At 41.9% G+C, this 24,632-nt stretch overlaps 1 protein-coding gene across 10 annotated transcripts in view; it reads right to left on the reverse strand.

The window, feature by feature from the left end:
• The window catches only part of TAFA5 (TAFA chemokine like family member 5), a 342,920-nt gene that overhangs the window by 121,752 nt on the left and 196,536 nt on the right, over positions 1–24,632 (reverse strand). For 5 of the 10 annotated variants that reach the window (XM_083701679.1, XM_083701676.1, XM_083701672.1 and 2 more), the window contains exon 3: positions 15,768–15,824. The exons of the other annotated variants lie outside the window; for them this stretch is intronic. In XM_083701679.1, coding sequence (XP_083557805.1) covers positions 15,768–15,824 — 57 coding nt within the window. The remainder of the gene's footprint in view (positions 1–15,767; positions 15,825–24,632) is intronic. 10 annotated transcript variants of the gene reach the window in all.

The raw sequence follows: 24,632 nt of genomic DNA on the forward strand, positions 1-24,632 counted from the left end.
GCACACGAACATCACACTTGCTGTGGGCTGCACACATTTCAGGAACTTCAAAACATTATATTTCCTACATTTAGCTTTTGCACTAATGAAGACTTGACTGAGGCTTTCAACTGGGGTAAAAGGTGCCCAAATCAGTCCTCATATAAGAAAGTGATCAGATGCAGCAATCTCCCTCCCCAACTTCTAAGTGCTTTCCAAGTGTGTAGGCAGTTGAGGACACTTTCCATATTAGGAAGGTGAAAACCAACTGAGATTAAGTTTGTTTAAGGTCAACCAAAGAGTTTACATCTGAAGCAAGCAGTGGCAGCTGGTGTCCACTGTGGCAGAAAGCAAGGCAGAGGGCAGGGTAGCTAATTGCAGATGGATTTAGGGGTGGGCAGGGCCAGGAATGGCAACAGACAAAGCACACTTGATACAGGCACACGGGGGGGGGGGAGAGATTAGGCACAAATATGCGACACAAACACACGGGTTAAGGCTGGAGAGAGGGGAAACAAGACTAGGGGCTGGGAGAGCAAGAAAAAAGAGCAAGGTTAAGACGTGAGGGGGGGGGCACAGAGCTTTTCAGTGCTGCGAAAATCAAATTATCATTTCATGGCCCCCAGTTTCTGGTTTCAACCAAAGCAAGCAGCACAACATACCTGCTGCTCTCCTGCTTTTTCTGCCCTCCCATTTCTCCAGAAAGCAGCAACACATTTGGTCAAAAACATGCAGATTCATCTATCACAGCAAAATCGGGTGGGGGTAGGCGTTGTATGTTGAAGTGTTTCTGTTTTTTGATTGTGGGTGCCTCTCATTGTAGAGTTAGAAGGGACCCTGAGGATCATCTAGTCCAACCCGCTGCAATGCAGAAATATGCAACTTTTTATATTTTGCTTTTAAAAAAGAAAGAATCATGGATAATTTTTGAAAATGAAAACCTATATATGGATAATTTATTTTCTTTTAGTTTGCCCTAGAATTCCAAATCACTATAAGTTGCTCAAATTGTTAGGCAATTGGGCAACTTTTATTTTTTATACCCCACATTGATCAACTAGATTATTATTATTATATATATAAATAAATATAAATATAAATATAAATATAACAACAACAACTGTCCGATACAGGGATTAAACCTGCAAACCTTGGCATTATCAGCACAACGCTCTAACCCAACTGCAGCTAATGACTGTCTCTCCTTTCATTAACGTGTCATAAGGAAAGGTGACTATATGGAGGGTCAGTGGGTCTTGTCATCTTCTCTGAAGGGTGGTTTTTCTAGGGCAACTGGTTGAAAGATACGTTGTCGCTCCCAGAGAGTTACAGTGGCGGGGCAGGGCAACAGGGAGGTGTGTACAGTTGCTGTTACCCGTTGGCCAAAGCAGACACCATAGACAGAGGCAGCACAATGATAGCATGGGCAAAAGGAGAGAGAGTGGAACCTGTCTCTGGGGGCCAGCAGGTCGAAGGGCCGTCTTTAGCATATGTGCTGCCAGGGTACAAAGATCTGCCAGGTCAAACAAACAAAGCCAGAAGCATTTCTATTAGGGATTGTAGAACAACACCTGCCAAGAAAAACAAAGAACTTACAACAGCGGCAAGAGTCTTGTTAGCACGCAAGGATGGAAGAATGAGGAAATCCCAACGAAAGAACAATGGCAAGAAAAATTGATGAGCTATGCGGAATTGGCTAAATTGAAATACAAACTGCATGATAAGGACAATTGTGACTTCAAGGAAGAATGGGAACTTTTTACAAATTACCTAAAAAGACAACAAAATGATCTGGATTGCTTGGCAGGTTTTGAATAAGCATCCACAAATTTAGTTGAACACATGATAGATAAGACAAGGATATGTACAATTTTATAGCATTATAGCATGCAGAGAACAATATGTGCAAAGAAACCAGAGAGGGGAGCTGAGGGAAGTCCTGGGGGGGAGGGGAGAAGGGGGGGAATGTAATTGATTATTTAGAATGATAATTTGCTGTGTTGAAATAGTCTAATAAAAATATGTTATAAAAAAAAAGTTGTTGAGCTTTTTTTAGGGGCTAATATGAAAACATAAAAAGCAGCGCCGTCTTCCATTTTTGCAATCATGTACATTGATTCTGCAGCTCTTCCGCAAAAGAGAACGGAAATGACCCGGCGATTGCAGTCAACCGGTTGGACATCCCGGAGGTAGATAGTTAAGAGCTTAAGCGGCTTCAGCGGTGGGCGCCTGGTGCCCCCCCAGAATTCGGCACCCAGGTGCACTGCATCTCTTGCACCCCTGGGTAAAGACAGCCCTGGCAGCGCGGCTGCATGTTTCCCACCCTACTTGTCAATACCACCCCCCCAATTTACAGAGCTGCAATACTAATACTAAGCTTTCCCTTTAGGATTGCTCTTGTTTTCAATCAGAATTTGGTGAACTATAGCTGTGCCTTGGTTTCTTTTAAAAAAAACCATCTTTCACAATAAAACAACATTCTAATTAGTTTGGTTGTTTCTTTATCGATAATTCCCCAAACCACAGAATTTTGTTTTGAGCACAAAGGAATACATTAAAATATATTCTGTTGTTGTTTCTAATTCAACAATCAACGTATGTGTCTGATCCAATGTTTCGGTTTTTCACATGATTCCAGGTGAGCACTTAACTGGGCAAAGAACATCTCAAGGATAGGGGCAATTATGGTTGTCAATCATTTTATCACTGCTGGACTGCTACTGTTTTGAACATTAAATCCAGGTGTGTGGTTTTTTTGCAGCAGTAAAGAATAATCAAGCACAGAAAACTGCAATGAAAGAATGAAATTCCATACAATATATGTGGTGTCCGGCTTTGTTTACTCGATGGGCACCCAGTGATATGGTCATCTAAGAACTGCTGTAACTATTACAGTACCACATGAGAACCAGTGTAAAATGCTTCGCTGTGTGTCGCCATTTGGTGGACATAACTGGCAACTAAAGATGTTGCACTTAGCTCCCACTGAAAATTGGATAAGCAAGTCACAACTTAAATTCCAGTGATTTAAACAGGGGATTAAACACAACCAACAGTCTGGATACAACCCACTGTTAAAGTCTTTTATGCCATGCAACTGTTCACAAACATGCCATGTAGTTCTTCCATAGAGACATGTTAGCATGTGACTAAACAGCAAACAAATGTGTACGGTCAACTGGGGAAAAAATTAAATCCAAAATCCACAGCTGGATACTACCATGTCACAAAACAGTAAGCAAGTTTTCATAATCTCCAGAACTTTTCATCATGTTTAAAGGTAAAGGTAAAGGGACCCCTGACCATTAGGTCAAGTTGTGACCGACTCTGGGGTTGCGGCGCTCATCTTGCTTTATTGGCCGAGGGAGCCGGCGTACAGCTTCCAGGTCATGTGGCCAGCATGACTAAGCCGCTTCTGGCAAACCAGAGCAGCGCACGGAAACGCCGTTTACCTTCCCGCCGGAGCGGTACCTATTTATCTACTTGCACTTTGATGTGCTTTCGAACTGCTAGGTTGGCAGGAGCAGGGACCGAGCAACGAGAACTCACCCCGTGAAAAGAAAAATAGAGTTCAGTGGATATGAAAAAATTAGCAGACAAAGTTAAAGACACCAAGTATGAATTTAGTTACAGTCTTAATTAAGGAAGAGGGATTTGCTTTTTGTCCCAGGAGTCCTAGATGCCATCTTGAAACCAGCACAGCATCTAGAGCCTAATCCAATTAAACCAACAGTCTCCTCGTACCTTTATTTTAAGATTGTGACTAAACTGCAGTCTTCATGGCTTCTACGTCTTTTTTCTCTCCTCCCCACTTTGTTTAACAGACTGAAAAAGAATTATGGAGAATTCAACACCTTGTTTGCTAGCCAGTGTACTGCAGCATGTGTTTATGAGACAAGAGGGATAACATTATGACAGTCATGTGCAGTGACAGACACGATGAAGCACTTTCTGGAGGTCTCCACACAAGTGGCAACAAATTTTATATATCACCGCTGTAAAGTTAAGCTCAGTCTTTCTCTAATTCAGTTAAATATAAAAAGGAGGGACTCTGTTGTGCATCAAAAAGTCTTAATTGGCTGCACATTTCTGGTGGTAACCTAATCCAAATGTCAGTGATATATGTGAAAATTCACACGTACGTGTTGTACCTCAGCTCCCAAACGCCTTGGGAGTCAAAAGTTCCAGTGTTTGAACGTTCGGAGTGAGTGTTCCAGTTTTTGAACGTTCTTTTGAAAGCTGAACATCCTACAGGGCTTTTGTGGCTTCTGATTAGCTGCAGGAGCTTCCTGCAGCCAATTGGAAGCTGTGTCTTGGTTTCTGAATGTTTTGGAAGTTGAATGGACTTCCGGAACTGATTCCGTTTGACTTCCGAGGTATGACTGTATATGGATGAGGCATATGCAACCCCTGATTTGCACGGGGGTTGTGTCCTGGGTCATCAGGTGCTTCTGTGAAATTGTGTGTTAATTGAAAAAGCCTGCAAACACCCCTTTCTGTCCCACCCCTGCTCCTCCCTTTTGGTGACGTTCTTTATGTTCCCAGGTCACCTCCGGGTTCAGCGCAATGCAAGTATACATGGTAATGCACAGATTGAACATACATAACTGGGGAGCTGCCTGTAGTTTATAAGGGAGAGAATATAAAGGTAACAAACATTCATACAAAAACCCCTTCAATCCAATTCGTAAAAAGGATACAATATGCTACACACAGCCACCTTCTATCTATCAAGTTTCTAGCCGCTATTATTTAAATAGTTTCTGCACTTGAAGATGTTTCCTTTTAATTCAAGTATCACAATAATTATTTTTTCTTATCGAGTAATTACAAAGAAAAGTGTATGTATTCTCAAGAAGCACTTGAATGATATTATTGAGTTGCGAGCTGATTAGTTGAAACCCTACAATACTGTTATTAAAAATGTGTTAACTTTGCATATATAAGATTTATAATTATGTTATCGTAGATCCAGATAAAATACTGGACAATGCTGTCATGATATTAACATATTTCTTATCTGCAGACACCTCATTCTTTACACAGAAGTACAATGAATGTGTAAGAAAAAATAAACAATGTAAAAATAAAGACAGGAAAATTATCTTCATAAGTGAATGGTACACATTACAACCAGCAACATCTACTGCATGTTTTGTGTTTATTTGACATGGATTTTTTAAATAACAACCACAAGTTGGAAGCTTGCAGATTTCCCATGGGCATTTGGTGGGTCACTGCAAAAACAGGGTGCTGGACTAGATAGACCTTGGATTATTCAGTTGGGCTCTTTATGTTCTTATAATTATCACAACCAACATTACTAGGCACATAGCATAATCCTATGCACATGTACTCAGAAGTAGATACTATTTAGTTCACATCACCTTACTCCCTGGTAGCTGTGTCTAGAATTGTAGCCTCCAACTGTCTTACACTCTGGCTCCTCAACCTCTTAAGTGACTAACAGCAGGTGAATGAGGGCTTATGCAATTCCCCATTCAAATGACAGCCATGATCCATTCCTGCTAATTATAATAATTTATTATTTATACCCCAGCCACTATGGGCGGCTTCCAACAAAATATTAAAATACAGTAATGCATCAAACATTAAAAGCTTCCCTAAACAAGGCTGCCTTCAGATGTCTTCTAAAAGTTGGTTGTGGTTCTCTTTGACATCTGGTGGGAAGGCATTCCACAGTGTAGGTGCCACTATCGAGAAGGAACTCTGTCTGGTTCCCTGTAACTTGTCTTCTCACAGTGAGGGAACTGCCAGAAGGCCCTCAGCGCTAGACCTCAGTGTCCGAGTAGAACGATGGGGGTGGAGATGCTACTTCAGATATACTAGACCGAGGCCGTTTAGGGCTTTAAATGTCAACACCAACATTTTGAATTATGCTCGGAAACGTACTGGGAGCCAATGTAGGTCTTTCAAGACCGGCTGCTCCCAGTCACCAGTCTAGCTGCCTCATTCTGGATTCGTTGTAGTTTCCGGGTCACCTTCAAAGGTAGCCCCACATAGAGTGCATTGCAGTAGTCCAAGCGGGAGATAACCAGAGCATGCACCACTCTGGCAAGACAGTCCGTGGGCAGATAGGGTCTCAGCCTGCGTACCAGATGGAGCTCGTAAACAGCTTCCCTGGACACAGAATTGACCTGCGCCTCCATGGACAGCTGTGAGTCCCAAATGACTCCCAGGCTGTGCACCTGGTCCTTCAGGGGCACAGTTACCCCATTCAGAACCAGGGTGTCCTCCACACCAGCCCGCCCCCTGTCCCCCCAAAATGGTACTTCTGACTTGTCAGGATTCAACCTCAAACTGTTAGCCACCATCCATCCTCCAACCACCTCCAGACACTCACACAGGACCTTCACTGCCTTCACTGGTTCTGATTTGAAAGAGAGGTAGAGCTGGGTATCATCCGCATACTGATGAACACCCAGCCCAAACCCCCTGATGATCTCTCCCAGCGGCTGCATGTACATGTTGAAAAGCATGTGGGAGTGGACAGAAACCTGAGGCACCCCACAAGTGAGAGCCCAGGGGTCTGAACACTCATTCCCCACCACCACCTTCTGAACACGGCCCAGGAAGGAAGAGTGGAACCACTGTATAACAGTGCCCCCAGCTCCCAGCTTCTCTAGACGGTCCAGAAGGATATTATGGTTGATGGTATCAAATGCCACTGAGAGATCCAGCAGAACTAGGAAACAGTTCTCCCCTTTGTCCCTAGCCCACCAGAGATCATTGACCAGTGCAACCAAGGCAGTTTCAGTCCCAAAGGGAAAGGATCCTCAAAAGTAACATTTCAAAGTTTAGGCTCAATCCCAGCATATGCTACCTTATCATTGGAGGCAACCTAAGAAGCAAGAAAAAATGCTGACTTATTTGAAGTAAATATGTACAACCTCAAGAGCTGATGAAGTTGGTTTGATAGAAGAGTGCACCCAGGATAGCAATATTTTGTAGACATTCTTGAGAAATTACTTATGGCTCTTATAATTTGTGGCGTCTCCTTGTGCCTTGGCAATCAGGATAATTTAGGACTCCACTTGGGTTCTTGCAAAGACATCATTGGCTACTTCCATAAATTTTCCTATGATAACTTTAATTAGCACTTGTTCTGGGACAAGCGATTAAAGTTAATCAGTCCCAATATTCATTTTTGAGGCTTTTTAATTAAAACCGGTCAGAGCTGCAGTATTACTTTTTGTTGGCTACTTCTACCAACTCTGCGGGCCTTGGCTGATTGCATTTTCATAGATTTAATGCAGAGGCTTTCTTTCCCCCTGCACTTTGATTTTGATCCATTTCATTTTCAGTGGGTTGGCAAGGGTGCAAAGATATAACAAGGAAGTGGAAATGTTAAGATCCTAGCTCATCATATTCTATAAAATGTCGCTTCCTATTTCTATGTATTTCATTCCATAACTGTTATGCGTGGTGCCAATAATCAGATGCATATTGCCGCATGGAACTCATCAAGATTTCTTTCTTTTCTTTTTTACCAAAACGTTATATTTAAAGTGCATAATTACAAAAAACACATTTCAACAAGCAGTAGTGATAAAAACACATTCTTACCTATCTCTATCCAAGAAAGAATTATCTTCAGAAGCCAATCGTTTAAATTAGATATTTGGTTGAGCACTAGATAGAAGATGCATGTAATCAGAATCAATTTAGCCGGCAAAGCAGATTTTTAAACAGGGAGTCTTCAAATAGAGAACACAATTTAAAGGAGTCAGTGACAATCAGGGCTTTTTTTTCCAGCTCTTGCACCTCTCAAGTGGGCACCACTGCCATTATAAGAGAATAAGGGAGTTGTTTATGGTGAGTTCCAGCACCTCTTTTTTCGAGAAAAATAGCACTGAGGAAAATCATAATTGATCAACAATGTCTTAAGAGACCTTCATCACAGAGACACAGTTTTGTATCTATAGAACTGGGGGATGTGAGATTCAGTTTCAATTATTTATTCCATTCTTGGGTTCTGCCTGCAGATTTCTCACAGTTATCTGGCTCGCCACTGTGAGAACAGAATGCTAATTTCTCCGATTCATTTGTCTGATCCAGACAAATTTTCTCACAAAGAGCAGCTAGAGCATCAACAGAACTAACTGCCTGGACACATTTTGCCAAGTCTGAGCAAATATTTTCAAATATAAAACAACACCTTTATCGTGCTATCTACACCCGCCCCTGTAAAAACCACAAAATTCTTGTTCCTATCCTGACAATTATGGGTAGCATTGTTTGATTCTAGACAGAAGGCAAAACAGTCCTGGATTATTCAAGATGGGAATGTGTGCAATATGTATTCTTGTCTGAAGATGCTCTGTTTGGCAAATGAGGAATTCAAGTCATCTCTGGCACCCAGCTGCTGGTCTCCTGAGATCTAGGTGAGCACAAAGCGCTTCACATTTTGCCAATGTTTTTCGTTTCCTCCGTGGAATGGAGGAATATAACCTATCCAACTGTCATACTTTTCTTCTTGTAGCCCTTCTGTGCAACGACAGAAGCAAACTTGGGTGCACAGGGAAACAGAGTTGCGAGGAACTATTTCAAGACAGAGAAAGGACTGTTTCTTCAAATCTCATTTTCGTAATGAAAGAGAAGCCGTAGTCAGGTTCCAGATGTAGCCTTTGAAAAGTCTTGGTGAAGTTTAAATCCTGAGCAGTGTTGTTGTTGTTGTTGTTGTTGTTGTTGTTATTTGTGGGGGTAGGCAGGTGAAGAAGCACATTTTCTAGGTGGAACTGCATCCTTAGCTTTGTAAACAAATTAGCAGAAAAACCAGATTGCAAGATGGACAACCTGCTTCTAAAATTCAAACTGTACTTTGCTTTCTAGATTAGGGTGCCCTTTTCTGTCTCAGAACAGGAATACGGAATATGTATTCATAGCTATTCACACAGATGATACCATATAGGATAAGGCAACGGCAACAATAAAGAAATTAGAAAAGCAATGGGTGAATCATTTCCACCTTTCACACCACATGACATTATTTCCCTGATACATCTACATCTCAAAATGGATTATGTACTAGATGTACACTACAAGCCCAAATAATAATAATAATAATAATAATAATAATAATAATAATAATAATAATAATTTATTTGTACCCCGCCCATCTGGTTGGGTTTCCCCAGCCACTCTGGGCGGCTTCCAACAAAGATAAAAGATACACTGAAATATCACATATTAAAAACTTCCCTGAACAGGGCTGCCTTCAGATGTCTTCTGAATGTCAGGTAGATGTTTATCGCTTTGACATCTGATGGGAGGGCACTCCACAGGGCGGACGCCACTACCGAGAACCTCTGCCTGGTTCCCTGTAACTTGGCCTCTCGCAGTGAGGGAACCGCCAGAAGGCCCTCGGAGCTGGACCTCAGTGTCCGGGCAGAACGATGGGGGAGGAGACGCTCCTTCAGATATACTGGACCGAGGCCGTTTAGGGCTTTAAAGGTCAGCACCAACACTTTGAATTGTGCTCGGAAACGTACTGGGAGCCAATGTAGGTCTTTCAAGACCGGTGTTATATGGTCTCAGCGGCCACCCCCAGTCACCAGTCTAGCTGCCGCATTCTGGATTAGTTGTAGTTTCCGGGTCACCTTCAAAGGTAGCCCCACGTAGAGCGCATTGCAGTAGTCCAAGCGGGAGATAACCAGAGCATGTACCACTCTGGCGAGACAGTCTGCAGGCAGATAGGGTCTCAGCCTACGTACCAGATGGAGCTGGTACACAGCTGCCCTGGATACAGATTTGACCTGTGCCTCCATGGACAGCTGTGAGTCCAAAATGACTCCCAGGCTGAGACCTGGTTCTTCAGGGGCACAGTTACCCCATTCAGGACCAGGGAATCCTCCACACCTGCCCGCCTCCTGTCCCCCAAAAACAGTACTTCTGTCTTGTCAGGATTCAACCTCAATCTGTTAGCTGTCATCCATCCTCCAACCGCTTCCAGACACTCACACAGGACCTTCACCGCCTTCACTGGTTCTGATTTAAAAGAGAGGTAGAGCTGGGTATCATCTGCATACTGATGTACACCCAGCCCAAACCTCCTGATGATCTCTCCCAGTGGCTGCATGTAAATGTTGAGAAGCATGGGGGAGAGGACAGAACCCTGAGGCACCCCACAAGTGAGCGCCCAGGGGTCTGAACACTCATCCCCCACCACCACTTTCTGAACATGGCCCAGGCGGAAGGAGCGGAACCACTGTATGACAGTGCCCCCAGCTCCCAGCCCCTCAAGACGGTCCAGAAGGATGTTATGGTCAATGGTATCAAACGCCGCTGAAAGATCCAGCAGAACTAGGAAACAGCTCTCACCTTTGTCCCTAGCCTGCCGGAGATCATCAACCAGTGCGACCAAGGCAGTTTCAGTCCCATGATGAGGCCTGAATCCCGACTGGAAGGGATCCAAATGGTCCGCTTCTTCCAGGCGTGCCTGGAGTTGTTCAGCAACCACTCGCTCAATCACCTTGCCCAAGAATGGAAGGTTTGAGACTGGGCGATAATTGGCCATCGTGGCCGCATCTAAAGATGTTTTTTTAAGAAGCGGTTTAATAACCGCCTCTTTCAGCGGGTCGGGGAAGGCTCCCTCACGGAGAGAAGCATTCACCACCCCACGAAGCCCATTGCCCAGTCCTTCCCGGCTAGCTTTTATAAGCCAGGATGGGCAAGGATCCAGGAGACAGGTGGTTGGCTTCACTTGTCCAAGCAGCCTGTCCACAACCCTATTTGTTGTAGTTATTACTGCTGCTGTCTTTGGTTGATAACCCCAAGAAAATAAACCACGACTTACAATGCACCTTTTTAGACCTTGGATGTGTTTGATCCTAGGTATATGAATGTCACCCCTCCTGTTATTCTCATATGATCCAGACTGAAATTGCATTCCTGGCAAAAGTTCTTTGGTGATCTTGGTAGAATGGGCAAGTTGGCAGTACAGGGTTGTATCCTCTCACTGGGAGATAATGCTTGAGTGTCTGAGCACAAGTCAAAAAGAAAGAAAGAAAGAAAGAAAGAAAGAAAGAAAGAAAGAAAGAAAGAAAGAAAGAATCCCTGGATTAGATAATAAGTAGTATTTTTTTCTAAAGGAGAGAAGGGAATATGAAAGGTCATTGTGACATTTCATGTACACATTTAAATCTAATTGCACTGCAATGCAAAGATACAATCCATATTTTTTTTTAAAAAAAAATCTTACTCAAGTTTTCTTTGACATTTGCTTTAAGCTGGAAAAAAAACAATGTGCTACAGTTTGTGTATATATAAACAAAATATTAACATTTTATTAGGAGCTATGCAAAACCTCTCCTACATCAATTTTGCTTGTTCAAATTGGGACTATCAACCTTTTTTTTTGTTCATTTTATCAATTTATCTCCCTACCTGCTTTTTTGATAATGCGGAGATTTTGAAGTATTAAACTATAACATTGAGTCAATAACCTTGTATTAACAAATCTTAATGTTTGTGGTATTAAACTCAATACTGAAAATATTTTATGCACATAAGGTCAAATTTAAAACCCAGAAATTAAGGTAGAATGCTTATTCAAAGGCCTTTGGGGTGTGTTATAGAATAGTATAACAACCTGTTCTGATTTCAGATTCCTCTTCCATTCTGTCCTCTCTCTGTTGACCTTCCTCCCACACCTCTCTTCCATGCTTTCTTGTCCCCCGCCCCATTTTACTTGAGTTGCCTCCTGTTTTCTTCATCTAACCTTTTCATATGCCCCCTTGATTTCACTTCCTCCTGCTTCCGAACCACTTCTTCCTGCTCCTGCGAAGGAACAGTCAGTCAATCCACTGTATCATCTTTCCCCATAAAATCATTTATTATCCCATGTGTTCACTCCAACTTCTGTCAAAACCGCTTGCTGACATTGACAGGGCATGATAGGGTAGTATGGCCACTCCTGCTTTCAGAACCCCACCTCTCGCATCAGCTAGGAAAGGTGGGGCAGGGGAAATAACCTTTCACTGAACAACTCACAGGCTGACCTCCTCCGTGCCCCCCAAATGCCCTGTTTATGGCATTTCTGCTGACAAATGGGGGTGCTACTGTTGGTAGTTTCTGACCACAGTCTGGGCAGGTGTCCGGCAGCACTCAAACTGGTGGTTTTTTCCAATGACACAGCCTGGAGCAGTTCTGGAGGGAGACACCTCCTCTTCACCCAAACCCACCCCAGTGCAGTAGGTTGTGGGTGTTGGGATGCAGCCGAGGAATGAGGGGCAATTGGCAGGCCCCCAGCTCACCGGGGCCAGCTGGTCCTTGGATCAGCATGAAACTGTGACCCTAGCTTCAGAAGACTTCAGAAGCTGGGCACACATACTCAGCAGAGTAAAACACTGTGCAACGGAAGTGGAATGGAGAGGCTGTGTTGAGCATATTTACAAGCAGTTTATTTAGCACACATAAGGACAAAAGGAAAACATGTCTTCTCTCCTTCATGTCCAAAGCAAGACAGGATAAGCAAAAGCTGTACACAAATGGAAGTTCCCAGCAAGCTGTGCTGGAGTGTAAACAGACATGTGACCCACAACAGTCTCATGCCTGTCCCTTAAGGTGGAACGGAATATTCTAACAGTGGGTTTCAATTGCTCAGCCTGCAGCCTTGATTACAACTTGTATTCCAGTTTAGCGAAATGACATTTCAAACAACTGGATAAAAATGTCAAAATGACAAAGCTTACAGCAACGTTTCCTGGTATGCCCAACTGTTGCAAACAGAGGTTCTCAATAAATTCATACGGATCTATACAGCAAGTTTTTGATGTTAGTGGAGTTTATCATTAGGAAACTCCCCCATCTGCAACTGTATTTTAACTGGCACAATTCTCGCAATTTGTAGATGCTAAAATACAGTAGCACCTCTGGTTGTGGACGGGATCCGTTCCAGAGCTCTGATTGGATCCCGAGGTTTCCGCAATGGGGGGGGGACTGCTTCTGCACATGCGCGCACGGTGAAACACTTCCGGGTTTGCCACTTTCGCAACCCAAAGTTTACGTTACTCGAGGGTAACATAAGCCGAGGTGCTACCGTAGTGAAACAAAGCACCAGAGGAACACACATCCAAAATGTAAACTACTTCTAGTCCTTAAAGGACTTGATACAAAGGCAAATTATTTCAATTTATAGACATCTGAGGCATCTAAAGAACTAAAATTACTACCCACCCACCGACAAGGCCATCTATATGGAGCTTACAATATGCATAAATAAATTTCTCACGGTACACAGAGTCATCAGCCAAGGCTGCCTGTACAGATTTATATTTATTCTATTATGTATGAATTAGCATTCCCTTAATTAAATTATATTTGATAGTCATTAAGCAGAAATTGAATACATTAACTTGAACACAGTAGTTCATAATGAGAAGTGCTCTAATATGTCAGGGAGAGAAGTGCCATAAAAAGAGTACCCATGGTGGTGGCATGTTGAATGAAAGTTGACAGTTAAGTTAATAAGTTAAATGCCATTTGTGGGAGAGCTGCTAGCCTGAGTGTTATCTGCAACAGCATGGCAATGAGAGGTCCATGGGAAACAATCTTACATAGTTACTGAACATTTCGAAAGAAGCAGAGCACTCCATTAGCCTAAGGTGAAGTGGAGTGGTTCTGAATGCTCATTTCTGCCACGGAAAACTGTTGTCTACGTTGCTCTCCAAATAGTTGTTGCATTAAGTGTCCTGAAACATAATAGCAGCCACTCTGCTAATTCTACTGGGACGAGAGAAGAGGAATACAGACCCATCCCAACAACAGACTAGATCTGGAACTGATAGCTGCAGCAAGTGCCCATTCTGTGTACAGCATATCATTTTCCTATTGTTCCCACCACAGTACTTTGAGCAGCCTTGCTTAAGTCTGCAGACCAGTACCCCACAGTCTTTTAGGCAATTGCTTTAACTGGTCCTATTTTTTCACTCATGGAACCAAGCATGGTTGTAGTTTTGCCCATCACAGAGGGCACCAGAGGTAGAGGAGCACAGTTTTTAATAGGACAGACATTATCTCTGTGTGGCAAGCATTGTTTGTTCATCTGTTTCATGCCGCAACTCTACCTAGTCGAAGACCTCATGATAGTTGTGGGTTTTGGTGTGTGTTTTTTTTAAAAAAAACATCTGCTAAGGTACACATGTTTTAGTCATTGCAACTGATGGGATTTTTCACATGCACACTAATCGAAGAACAACTCGCATGCGTATGATTCTTGTATACACATGCAAAAATGCATCTGTGGCAATTGGTGGATCCAGTGCTTTGATCCAATTGCTTTGATCCAGTGCAGTCATTATGCTAGACACTTCCACTTGTAATAGGGGAATTTGATTTCCACTAACCAACTCTCTCTCTCTCTCTCTCTCTCTCTCTCTCTCTCTCTCTCTCTCCCTCCCTCCCTCCCTCCCTCCCTCTCCCCTCCCCCCTTTCCCTCACTCTCTCCCTCTCCCCTTCCTTCCTTCCTTCCTTCCTTCCTCACTCCCTCTCCCACTCACTCACACTCTCTCACACACACACTGCTCTATTCTCCCTACCACCTAGGCAAGTAAACTGTGGTTTTGGAGTGTTTGCCAACACTCAGCAATGGCTCCTTGAAAAAGGAGATTTGCTGGGAAGCGATGGAAGAAGGTCCCATAGGCAAAATGTAATTCATGGTTCACAGGATTTAAGTCCTTCCGTAGTAGGCAAAAATAATCACAGACTCTTCCTCTAGCATAGATTAATGCATGATCAACTGATGATAAGAGTTCAATGGGACCGACCATAGAGTTGACTTAAATGCAACTGCTGTGTACATATTATCCATTAACTCCCACACTAGGGACTCCTGGCATATTCTGATTTTAACATCACAGACAGGGTTGCAGAATGAATTCTAAAGTACAAGAAGACTTCGGTACAGCTGCAGTCCACACCTGAAACATCACAGTTTAGCCTAGTTTAAACATCTACTTATACATTTTTTTGGTATATAAGGGAAATATTGTAGCATTAGACAGCACCCACAAAATTCCAACTATTTAAATAATTATTTGCAAGATGGTTGTAGTAAGATTTTAAATGAATAAATAACTCCCATTTGTACAAAAAAAGGAGAGGGAGGGGAACGGGGGATAAGGGGAAACCATTTTTTTTTCTCTGTCTACAATTATTTCCAACATTTACTAGTCAATAACTATTCCTAGCTCCAGAGCACATTTTGCCCCCAAATATATGCTGCTGGTTATCGCAGTGTTGTTGTTGTTTAAATGCTAACCACTACTAACACAATGACAGCTAATTTACAGATGCTGCGAGTAATATCTGAGACCCAGGCAAATGCATTAGGATGATTTTGCAAACCATTACTCTTCCTTTCACCATAATTAAGTTACAGTTTGCAGCATATAATTTCATTAATATGGATTAGTACAAATATCAATGGCTCAAGCAAATGCAGAGTTGCAAAATGTGTGTGTCAATAAAATAAACACACCGTTCAGGTAATGGGATGTAAGATTAAAACGAGAAGTCACTGCGTTCTGCTCAGTCGTCAAACACATACAAAAGCAATCAAAATTGCTCTCATAATCAGGCAGAGGTGCCATGTGGTGTTCACCTGTGGTAAATCCTGTTTTGTTTGCACACATTCTCTCTCTTCAACAGCTTCCCTATCTGCAGTTAAATTTCCCTGTGTAAATACATTCATTCCTTAAGATGAGGTATAACATAAAGGCAAAATGGAGCACTATGCAAGCTGAATTAAGTGAGGTGAAGTAACTTACAAATGGGCCAGCAGTCGATCACAACAAACCAAAGAGTCAGCAAAGAAGCTGTCGTATCTATAGTGAGGAAGAAAATGAGATTTGAGTGGAAGGTAGAAGAAACCTATATTGTGTACCTGGTGAGAAAGGAAGCATCTAAAATTAGTGCCGGTTTTTTTTTTTTTTTTTTGCAGGACTTCAGCATGGTGTGCTCAATACTAAAGTTCTGATTTCATGCCAAAGCATTAATCTTTTTCTGAATTTTATTAAAGCCTTATTTATAATTCCTTAACCGTCTTTTGACAGAAATTCCCTTGGCTTCCAAGACAGGACATTTTCTTTCATTAAAAAGCTCGCAGGGGATTGGTCGTTCCTTATTTTGCGGGAAATAAAGGCTTACCATGCAGAGATAACTTTCTTTGTTTTCCATAGCAACCTTGATAGAATGCAATGAAAGAAATAAGAATGAAAACCAACTGTTGACTCCATTCACACCATATTGTGGCAGCCTTTGGGGTAGCAGGATTGCCATAAACTAATCAAGCATAGGCAACTTTTTTTATTATTTTGTGACCTTTAGTTTACCATCACAGCTCACACACACACACAAAACGAACTTATAAAGCCACACAATATAAGAAAACAAAAGCTTGTCTTCATTACATATTAATGTTCATCTATTGTCAGCCACCTTGGGGCCTGTTGTCAGGCAAAATGCCTTATATAAGCATTAAAAATTAGAATACATGCACATTTATTTCCAATTTCAACACTGCATTCTTGCAAACTTCCATTTTATTCTTTCCCCAAAGATTTCAGGTAAGAATATATCTATATAATTTACCTTTCCCGCCCTGACTTGGCCACAGTGATCCATGCGACGGTCATCTCCAGGCTTGACTACTGTAATTCGCTCTACACGGGGCTGCCCTTGAAGCTGTCCCAGAAACTCCAGCGGGTACAGAATGCTGCAGCGAGGCTCCTCACGGGGTCTCTGCCATGGGAGCATATTCACCCAGTGCTTTTCAAGCTGCACTGGCTCCCAGTGGAGTACAGGGTCAGATTTAAGGTGCTGCTTTTGACCATTAAAGCCCTTCACGGTCTAGGACCCTCGTACCTCCGGGACCGCCTCTCCTGGTATGCCCCACGGAGAGCCTCAAGGTCCATAAATAACAACACCCTAGTGGTCCCGGGCCCTAAGGAAGTTAGATTGGCTTCAACCAGAGCCAGGGCCTTTTCAACTCTGGCTCCGGCCTCATCGAACGCTCTGCCTCATGAGACCAGGGCCCTGCAGGATCTGATTTCTTTCCGCAGGGCCTGTAAGACAGAGTTGTTCCGCCTGGCCTTTGGCTTGGAGCCAGTTTGATTCCCTCCCTCCCCCCCTCTCTTTTTTCCCCTTCTTTTCCTTCTCCTCCTGCGATGAGGCTACATTTTAATATTTTAATGTTCCATTATTTTAATTGTTGTGTTTTATTTTTGTTTTTAAGTTTGTAATCATTCATCTTGTTTTTATTATTGCTTGTAAGCCGCTCTGAGCCCGGCCTTGGCTGGGGAGGGCGGGGTATAAATAAAAAATTATTATTATTATTATTATTATTATTATTATTATTATTATTAGGGCAACATCCTATTTTCACATAGTCCAAGCCAACCACGTGCCTATGGCAATACAACAAAGCAGGATTTGGACACAACAGCACTCTCAAAAACTTGCAGTTTCCAACAACTGTTATTCAAAAGCCTATTGGGGTCTCAAATTTTAGCAGTTCCCTGTGCGATGCCAAAATTCGGCAGGCACACTCTGCCTTTTGTGCGCCATTGTAAATAATAGGTGGGTCATTCCACACCAAATCATCTGATTTTAATACTCAACCGTGCTCTCACATCTCAGATTTTGTTCAAATTTTGTTTATGTGTACATACCTATGAGATAGGGGATAAAATAAATAAATAAATAAATAAATAAATAAATAAATTTTATTTATACCCCACCCTCCCTGGCCAGAGCTGGGCCCAGAGCGGCTAACACCAGTAAAATTACAGTAAAGACATAATAGGGGGGGAAAAACCCCACCAATTTTAAATACAGGTTAAAATGCAATTTAAAACGCAGCATCATTTTAAAAGTAGCCCACAGATCAAAACCATAAGGGGAGGGAAACATAAGGGTCAGAATGAGTCCAAATCAAAGGCCAGGTTGAACAGCTTTGTCTTGCAGGCCCTGCGGAAAGATGTCAAGTCCCGCATTTACCTCTTCCTCAAAGTCTTGCTGTCCTTCTTAAAGAATCTTACTCTCCAAGAAACAGTGCAGCTATAATCCTGGGAACAGGATGCGGCTATAATGTCCCTGATGGTCTCGTCTACCAACTTCTCCGCCGCCCTCAGTTTGATTTGTTTTTTTAAAAAAATGTTGGCAACTTTAATAAATACTGCTTTCAATTAATATTTATTTACTTATTCGCTGCCTTAAGAGCCTCTTAATAGATGGGAAAGGATATGTAAAAACAAAAAGAACTCAAAAACAAAACATACAAGAAGTAATAAAACATAATTAAACCACTTCCAGAAAAGAACAGTTAAAAGAACTTCAACAGCATTATTTACAGAGTCCTATTTTCCAATGATTATTAATTGTCCTTAGATATCCTGTTTGGCAACTCTTGCTTCATTATTTGGGTATACATCATCTTCTTTAAAAGATTATTGCTATAAATGCAGTAATATGGTCTTCAGCAAAACTAATTAAGTGCTGTATAAGCAATGCAGATCAATATTTGTAGAGTAACCAATCCATATTTTATGTATTATCAAAGCTGAGAAGGGGAGGGAAGAGGGAGACTTGCTGCATTGACTTACTATCAATGCAGTATCCAGACTTATTTTTTCTTTAATGCCCACCCTACAGAATCTATTTAGCCAAACAGATGGGTTCCCACTCTACACCAAAGACTACCTGGAAGGGTAAGATACAATATCAAAACCAATAAGCTTTAAAATGCAACATATGGAAAGATCCTAAGTAGTAGTTTTACAATTATGAATATCTGCAGCTGCTGCTCCTACTACTATTCCTACTCTACAAAACCTCTTTTAAATCAACAGTTCACATTTTTGTAAGTTCTTTGTTATGTACTGAGTTGAATAGGATCCAAAATGCAGCAGTCTGATTGGTCCTAGAACAATAGGATCCAAAATGCAGCAGTCTGATTGGTCCTAGAACAATGCAGCAGTATGATTGGTCTGCAGGAGCCACCCAATCCGGCTCCAGATGGAAGTAAATCCACAACCTGATTGGCCTATAGGAGAATTCCAGAATTAGCCAATCACGTATAGCCCATTGTGTAAATAATGTATATAAAGCAGATACTTTGAGGGGACTTTCATTCCTCCTCACCACTATGAGCTGAATAAAGAGTATGAAATCCATATTTCATTCTTAACTTGAACAATTTAACTGTGGGTGCTAGGCTGGAAGTAGTATACACTAAAAACAATCAGAGGGCAGTGAAAATAGTGCTGAGAATCTTTGGCCCATGAAACAATTAGGCCTACTAAGCCTCTGAAAGTGTTTTGGCAACCGACACCCACCTTTCCCTTGGCCAACACAACACCAGGTGCAGAAAACCTTTCAGCTGCAATTGCAAAATATTAATAATAATTGAGAGAGAACTTTTCAGCACACACCCTCCCCCCCCCCTTCCCCACACAGCTTGATATTTTTTAAAGTGATGAACTCAAGCCACAGCTGCAAAATAAGGACTAGGAGTGCATCTAGAGCTCAACTAAGTTACACTTAGAGTAAGTCCATTAATTTCAGTGGGTCTCCTCTGAGTATGAATAAAGCTAGATATTGCCCAAAATGTGTTTGGAAGTGATGATAAAGGAGAAATAGAATGAAAATAATGCTTGAAAACCAACAGATTCATGTGGGAGAAGACAGCCCTTGAAATAGTCTGGTGTCAAACCATTTAGGACTTCACGAGTAATCATCAGCACCCTAAATTGTGCCCTGAAACAATTTAGAAACCAGTGCGATTCATTTAAGCCGGTGCATTTTGAAGGAGCTTAAGTTTCCAAACACATTTCAAGGGCAGCCCTATGGCAAACATGCAGTAAACCAAGCTGGATGTGGCAAAGAATGTGTAACTGGGACAGATCGGCTTTTCCCCAGGAAAAGGTGTAGCTGATACATTAGCTGAAGCTGTGCAAAGTCAGTCCTTGGCATTGCCGCAAACTGTATATCCAATCCGGGTGCAAATGTATAACAAGAATAACTCCCATACTATAACCCCAATCCTTCAAGAGGAGCAAAATCCGGTTCAGCCTCAGCTGTATACCTAGCCCTGTCATATACCATATTTTTCGCTCTATAAGATGCACCAGACCACAAGACGCATCTAGTTTTTGGAGGAGGAAAACAAGAAAAAAAATATTCTGAATCTCAGAAGCCAGAACATCAAGAGGGATCGCTGCGCAGTGAAAGCAGCAATCCCTCTTGCTGTTCTGGCTTCTGGGATAGCTGCGCAGCCCGCATTCGCTCCATAAGACGCACACACATTTCCCCTTACTTTTTAGGAGGGAAAAGGTGAGTCTCATAGAGCAAAAAATACGGTAGTTTCCGCTGACTATCAACACTTCTAGATATTGTTGTTATACAATTCTATCCACCATATAGATGGGGTATGTACTTTTGGTTTTATTTCATATTGAATTGTCATTATAGTTCATGCGTATAGTTTGTAATAATTTGCGTTATTGTATGTTATCATGTATATGCAGGTCATAGTTTCAATAATTCATTTGCAGTTTATGAAGCATTTCTGTATCCTTCTGCTGTGCTGAGGAAGAATTCTGCGAAACAGTGGGTATACCCAGAATCACTGTTCACTCTGTCTGTCTGTGGACCACTTCGGCAGCGTTGGACGTCATAAAACAAAGCTTTATGGCTTGTTTTCATCAGATAAGAATCTGACCCATTGCTTCTTTCAGAGACTTGCATAGTCTACAAAGACTTTCAGAGACTTACAAGACTTACTTTTTTTGGTTTTATGTTTTCAAGAGAATCCATCAAGAGTGCACATTTAGTGACTTTCAGAGATTTATAAGATTTCTGTTTATTTGGTTTCTCATATTGTTCAATGTTCTGTATAGATTATATAAAGAGTTTATATTGATATTGCATTGTCGTTCTTGGTCACTGTGTTGCCTTGCACATCCAATATATAACTGTGCTCAGGAAACAATTCAGAACCTTCATAGCCTCCCAAAGATAGAATGTATGCCATCTATATGTTACTGACACCCAACCCCACATTCCCAGGCAACCGCCACCAGCAGTTCCATGTAGATGTTAAAGATGTATAAAATACTATTAGGTGTACAGGACAGGACATGCCAATGGTCTGTGAGTGCGCAATGTCATCCTCATCCTCAAGTTACGTGAGAATGACCTGGGGAGGAGGAGCGACATTCGGTTTAGCTGTGTGACAGTGTCCGACCTTGTGCTACACGTAAGAACTGCAACAATTCCTGAGGAGCACGCTCTATGATGTTTGCCTTGTTTGATACAGCGCAGACATGTTGTCAATGTGATAAGCCCATTTAACACTTGCACTCTATTGAGAAGAACTTGATAAAAATCTTCCCAGAGAGAAATGACTTTCTGCATGTTTCAGCAACGCATCTAATCGAGTTTGAAAATGGTGCTCGTTTCTGTAATCTATCAGCCTATTTTAAGAATCAATTTGTCTCGGATTTTACATGCTGATAAACCTACAAGTGCTCAGCACTTTGTGGGATTCTAATTTCCAAATGTTCTGGAAATGAATCAACACACATTTGGACAGATCAGTTTATCTTTAATCTTATCCATTATAGTGAACGTTTTAGACCTCCTTGACAGCAGAATTTCCATGAAAACCAGGAAAGGTAAGTTAATCATAGTACCATGCAGATACAACTCACAGTGTAGTTTGCTAAAAAGGTTAATAAATTATTGCCATATTGCCCATCACAAATTTGTGTTACTGTGTGCAATGAGCTGTTTACTTTAAATATCAGGATACAAAAGAAACTGAATGAAGTAAGTCACAAGAGCTGCTAAGATAAGGTATCAATGCAATCAAGTGTTACACTGAATAATCTTGTTATGTTCATTGTATGTACAGTTAAGTTTGAAATCAGTAAGCGACAGATTTTTGCATTCTGGAAATGTATGTTCACTAGGAACTTTTTCTTTATACATATTTATGAAGATAGAAAGCATATGGAAAATCCAGAGTAATATGTGAAAGAATTGAACCTATATATTTATTTCTTACGATAAGCATATGAAAATGTGTGGTTTTTTAAATTCTCCATTGTTGAAGAACTGCATAAATTTCTTGAAGATTACAAGGACCTGGGGCGCACATCACAGTAAGCCAAACTATGGCTTGCTAAAACTACACAAGTGTCCTGACTTCCTGAAATGAGCTCACACCTTCTTTGTTCCTCCTCGCTCATTTTCTGCATGAAAGCTAAGCAAAGGGATGGCTTACTGAGTCATCTGAACCAGGGCTTGTGGTTAAGCTGTCACCTGTAACCAAGAACAAACCTTAGTTTGCTCAGTGTTGTAACATGTGAACATGGGCCATAGGTTTACTGCAACATCTGCATCATATAGAAATGTTGTGCCTACTTGTTCCAACAAAGGACACAATCAATGAATTGCAAAATAAGTTACATGGAATTCTAGCCTGTAAAATATCTGTTTACGTTTGGAAGACAGTTTTGATTTACACTTTGATCTAACATTCTGTTGAAAATGACTACTGCTAGTTGTTTGATATACAGTGGTACCTCGGGTTAAGCATTTAATTCGTTCCAGAGGTCCGTTCTTAACCTGAAACTGTTCTTAACCTGAAACACCACTTTAGCTAATGGGGCCGCCTGCTGCCGCCGGGCTGCCGGAGCACGATTTCTGTTCCCATCCTGAAGCAAAGTTCTTAACCTGAAGCACTATTTCTGGGTTAGCGGAGTCTGTAACCTGAAGCATATGTAACCTGAAGCGTATGTAACCTGAGGTACCACTGTAATCTAGCCCACCTGGCTGCAGAGGAAAACTTTTAAAAACATAATTGCCCTGAGTTCTTAAGCAGACCGTCTTCTGTAACCACTGCAGTTGCATTTTATTGTCACAGTAGCAAAAACGTCAGGCTTGTTTTTTTTTAAAGTTTGAGCATCTCCCAAATACTGCCTCATTCCTCCTACCCACACTTTCTAAACATAAACACATGAAGAAAAAGAAAAGGAAAACCTTTCATGCTCATGCATGAAAACCTAAGATAAACAGTCAGCTGGAACGTGTGTAGAAACGGTAGCCAAATTTAGGCTAATTTCCCTGTATTGCCCTACCTGTTGCTAAGCAATTTGCTTAGGAATGAATAAGTTTACATGATCTTCAGTCTGCACACAAATTCTCTGCTACATAAACAGCAGAAAGGTACAGTGTGATCAGAAGGAGAGCTTTTGCAGCAGCAGCCCTTGCTTTCTCCTGATATTTACCAATCTCCTGAGAACTAGCAAACTGAAGCAGCCAGGAGGAATGCAGCAGAGCAGTGGCCATTGGGAAACAGCAGCAATTTCAGTGAACGATCAGGAACAAGGTGCTACCTTTTTGCAAGGAAGGACCCCACTCATGCCAGTCCTGGTCCCAGAGTTTCTTTAGCAAAGTAGTTGCAGGAATTGATGAAGTGCAGTGCTGTTAAGTTCCCCCCTAGACCCTTCGGTGGTTCTTGATACCATCAACCATGACATCCTGCTAGACCACTGTCCTTGGCTGGAGCTGGGAAAAAGTGTTACAGTGGCTAAGTTCTTTACAGGACACATAGCCGCAGAAGGTAGGTGTGGCATTCATACAGAGCCCCAGGTCGTTTCACAGACTATTGACCTATGTAAAGGTAAAGAGACCCCTGACCATTAGGTCCAGTCATGGCTGACTCTGGAATTGCAGTGCTCATCTCGCTTTATTGGCCGAGGGAGCCAGCGTACAGCTTCTGGGTCATGTGGCCAGCATGACTAAGCTGCTTCTGGCGAACCAGAGCTGCGCACGGAAATGCTGTTTACCTTCCCGACGGAGCGGTACCTATTTATCTGCTTGCACTTTGACGTGCTTTCAAACTGCTAGGTTGGCAGGAGCAGGGACTGAGCAACGGGAGCTCACCCCGTCGCGGGGATTCGAACCGCGACCTTTTGATTGGCAAGCCCTAGGCTCTGTGGTTTAGACCACAGCACCACCCGCGTCCCTATGCAGAACATAGTCACTTACAATACCTATAAGGGTTGGATGTTCAGAGAATGTAGCGACGTTACTATACAATATGCCCTGGCTGCCTAATTGTTTTCAGGTTCAAGTTGAAAGGGCCAGGTTATTTGAAGAACTTCCTAAAACAATATGAACATCCTCAGGCCTCTGAGGCCCCTGTCAAAGAAGAACTATTAAGAATCACCAGCAATTGAGGCAGGGTCTTGTCAGGGAGGGCCCCATTTCTTTGGAACTGTTGCCTAACAAAATCCAGCATGGTCCCTGTCTTTGTTAGTTTTTAAATGAGCTTTAAAATTTTAGTAATAAGTTTGGGTGTTAAGCAGCTGCTGTTTTGTTTATCTGCTCATTTTTGTATGTGGCATATGATGCTTTAAATAAATAAATACTGACCAAGGGAGGTTTTTTCACACTGAAGACAATGTTCTTTAAACCTTCTGTCAATGGTCTATTTTCAGAGTGTTCTGTTTTGCAACACAGGGGATTTTCTTCGGTGTATAGCAGTCTATTTAAAATGGTTATCTTTAAGAACAAACATGTGGGGGCAGGAAAATATCTATATATTTAGTAATTGCTAATAAATA

This window comes from Podarcis gaigeae (assembly GCF_964106915.1).
Source record: "Podarcis gaigeae genome assembly, chromosome: 10".
NCBI classification, from domain to species: Eukaryota; Metazoa; Chordata; class Lepidosauria; order Squamata; family Lacertidae; genus Podarcis; species Podarcis gaigeae.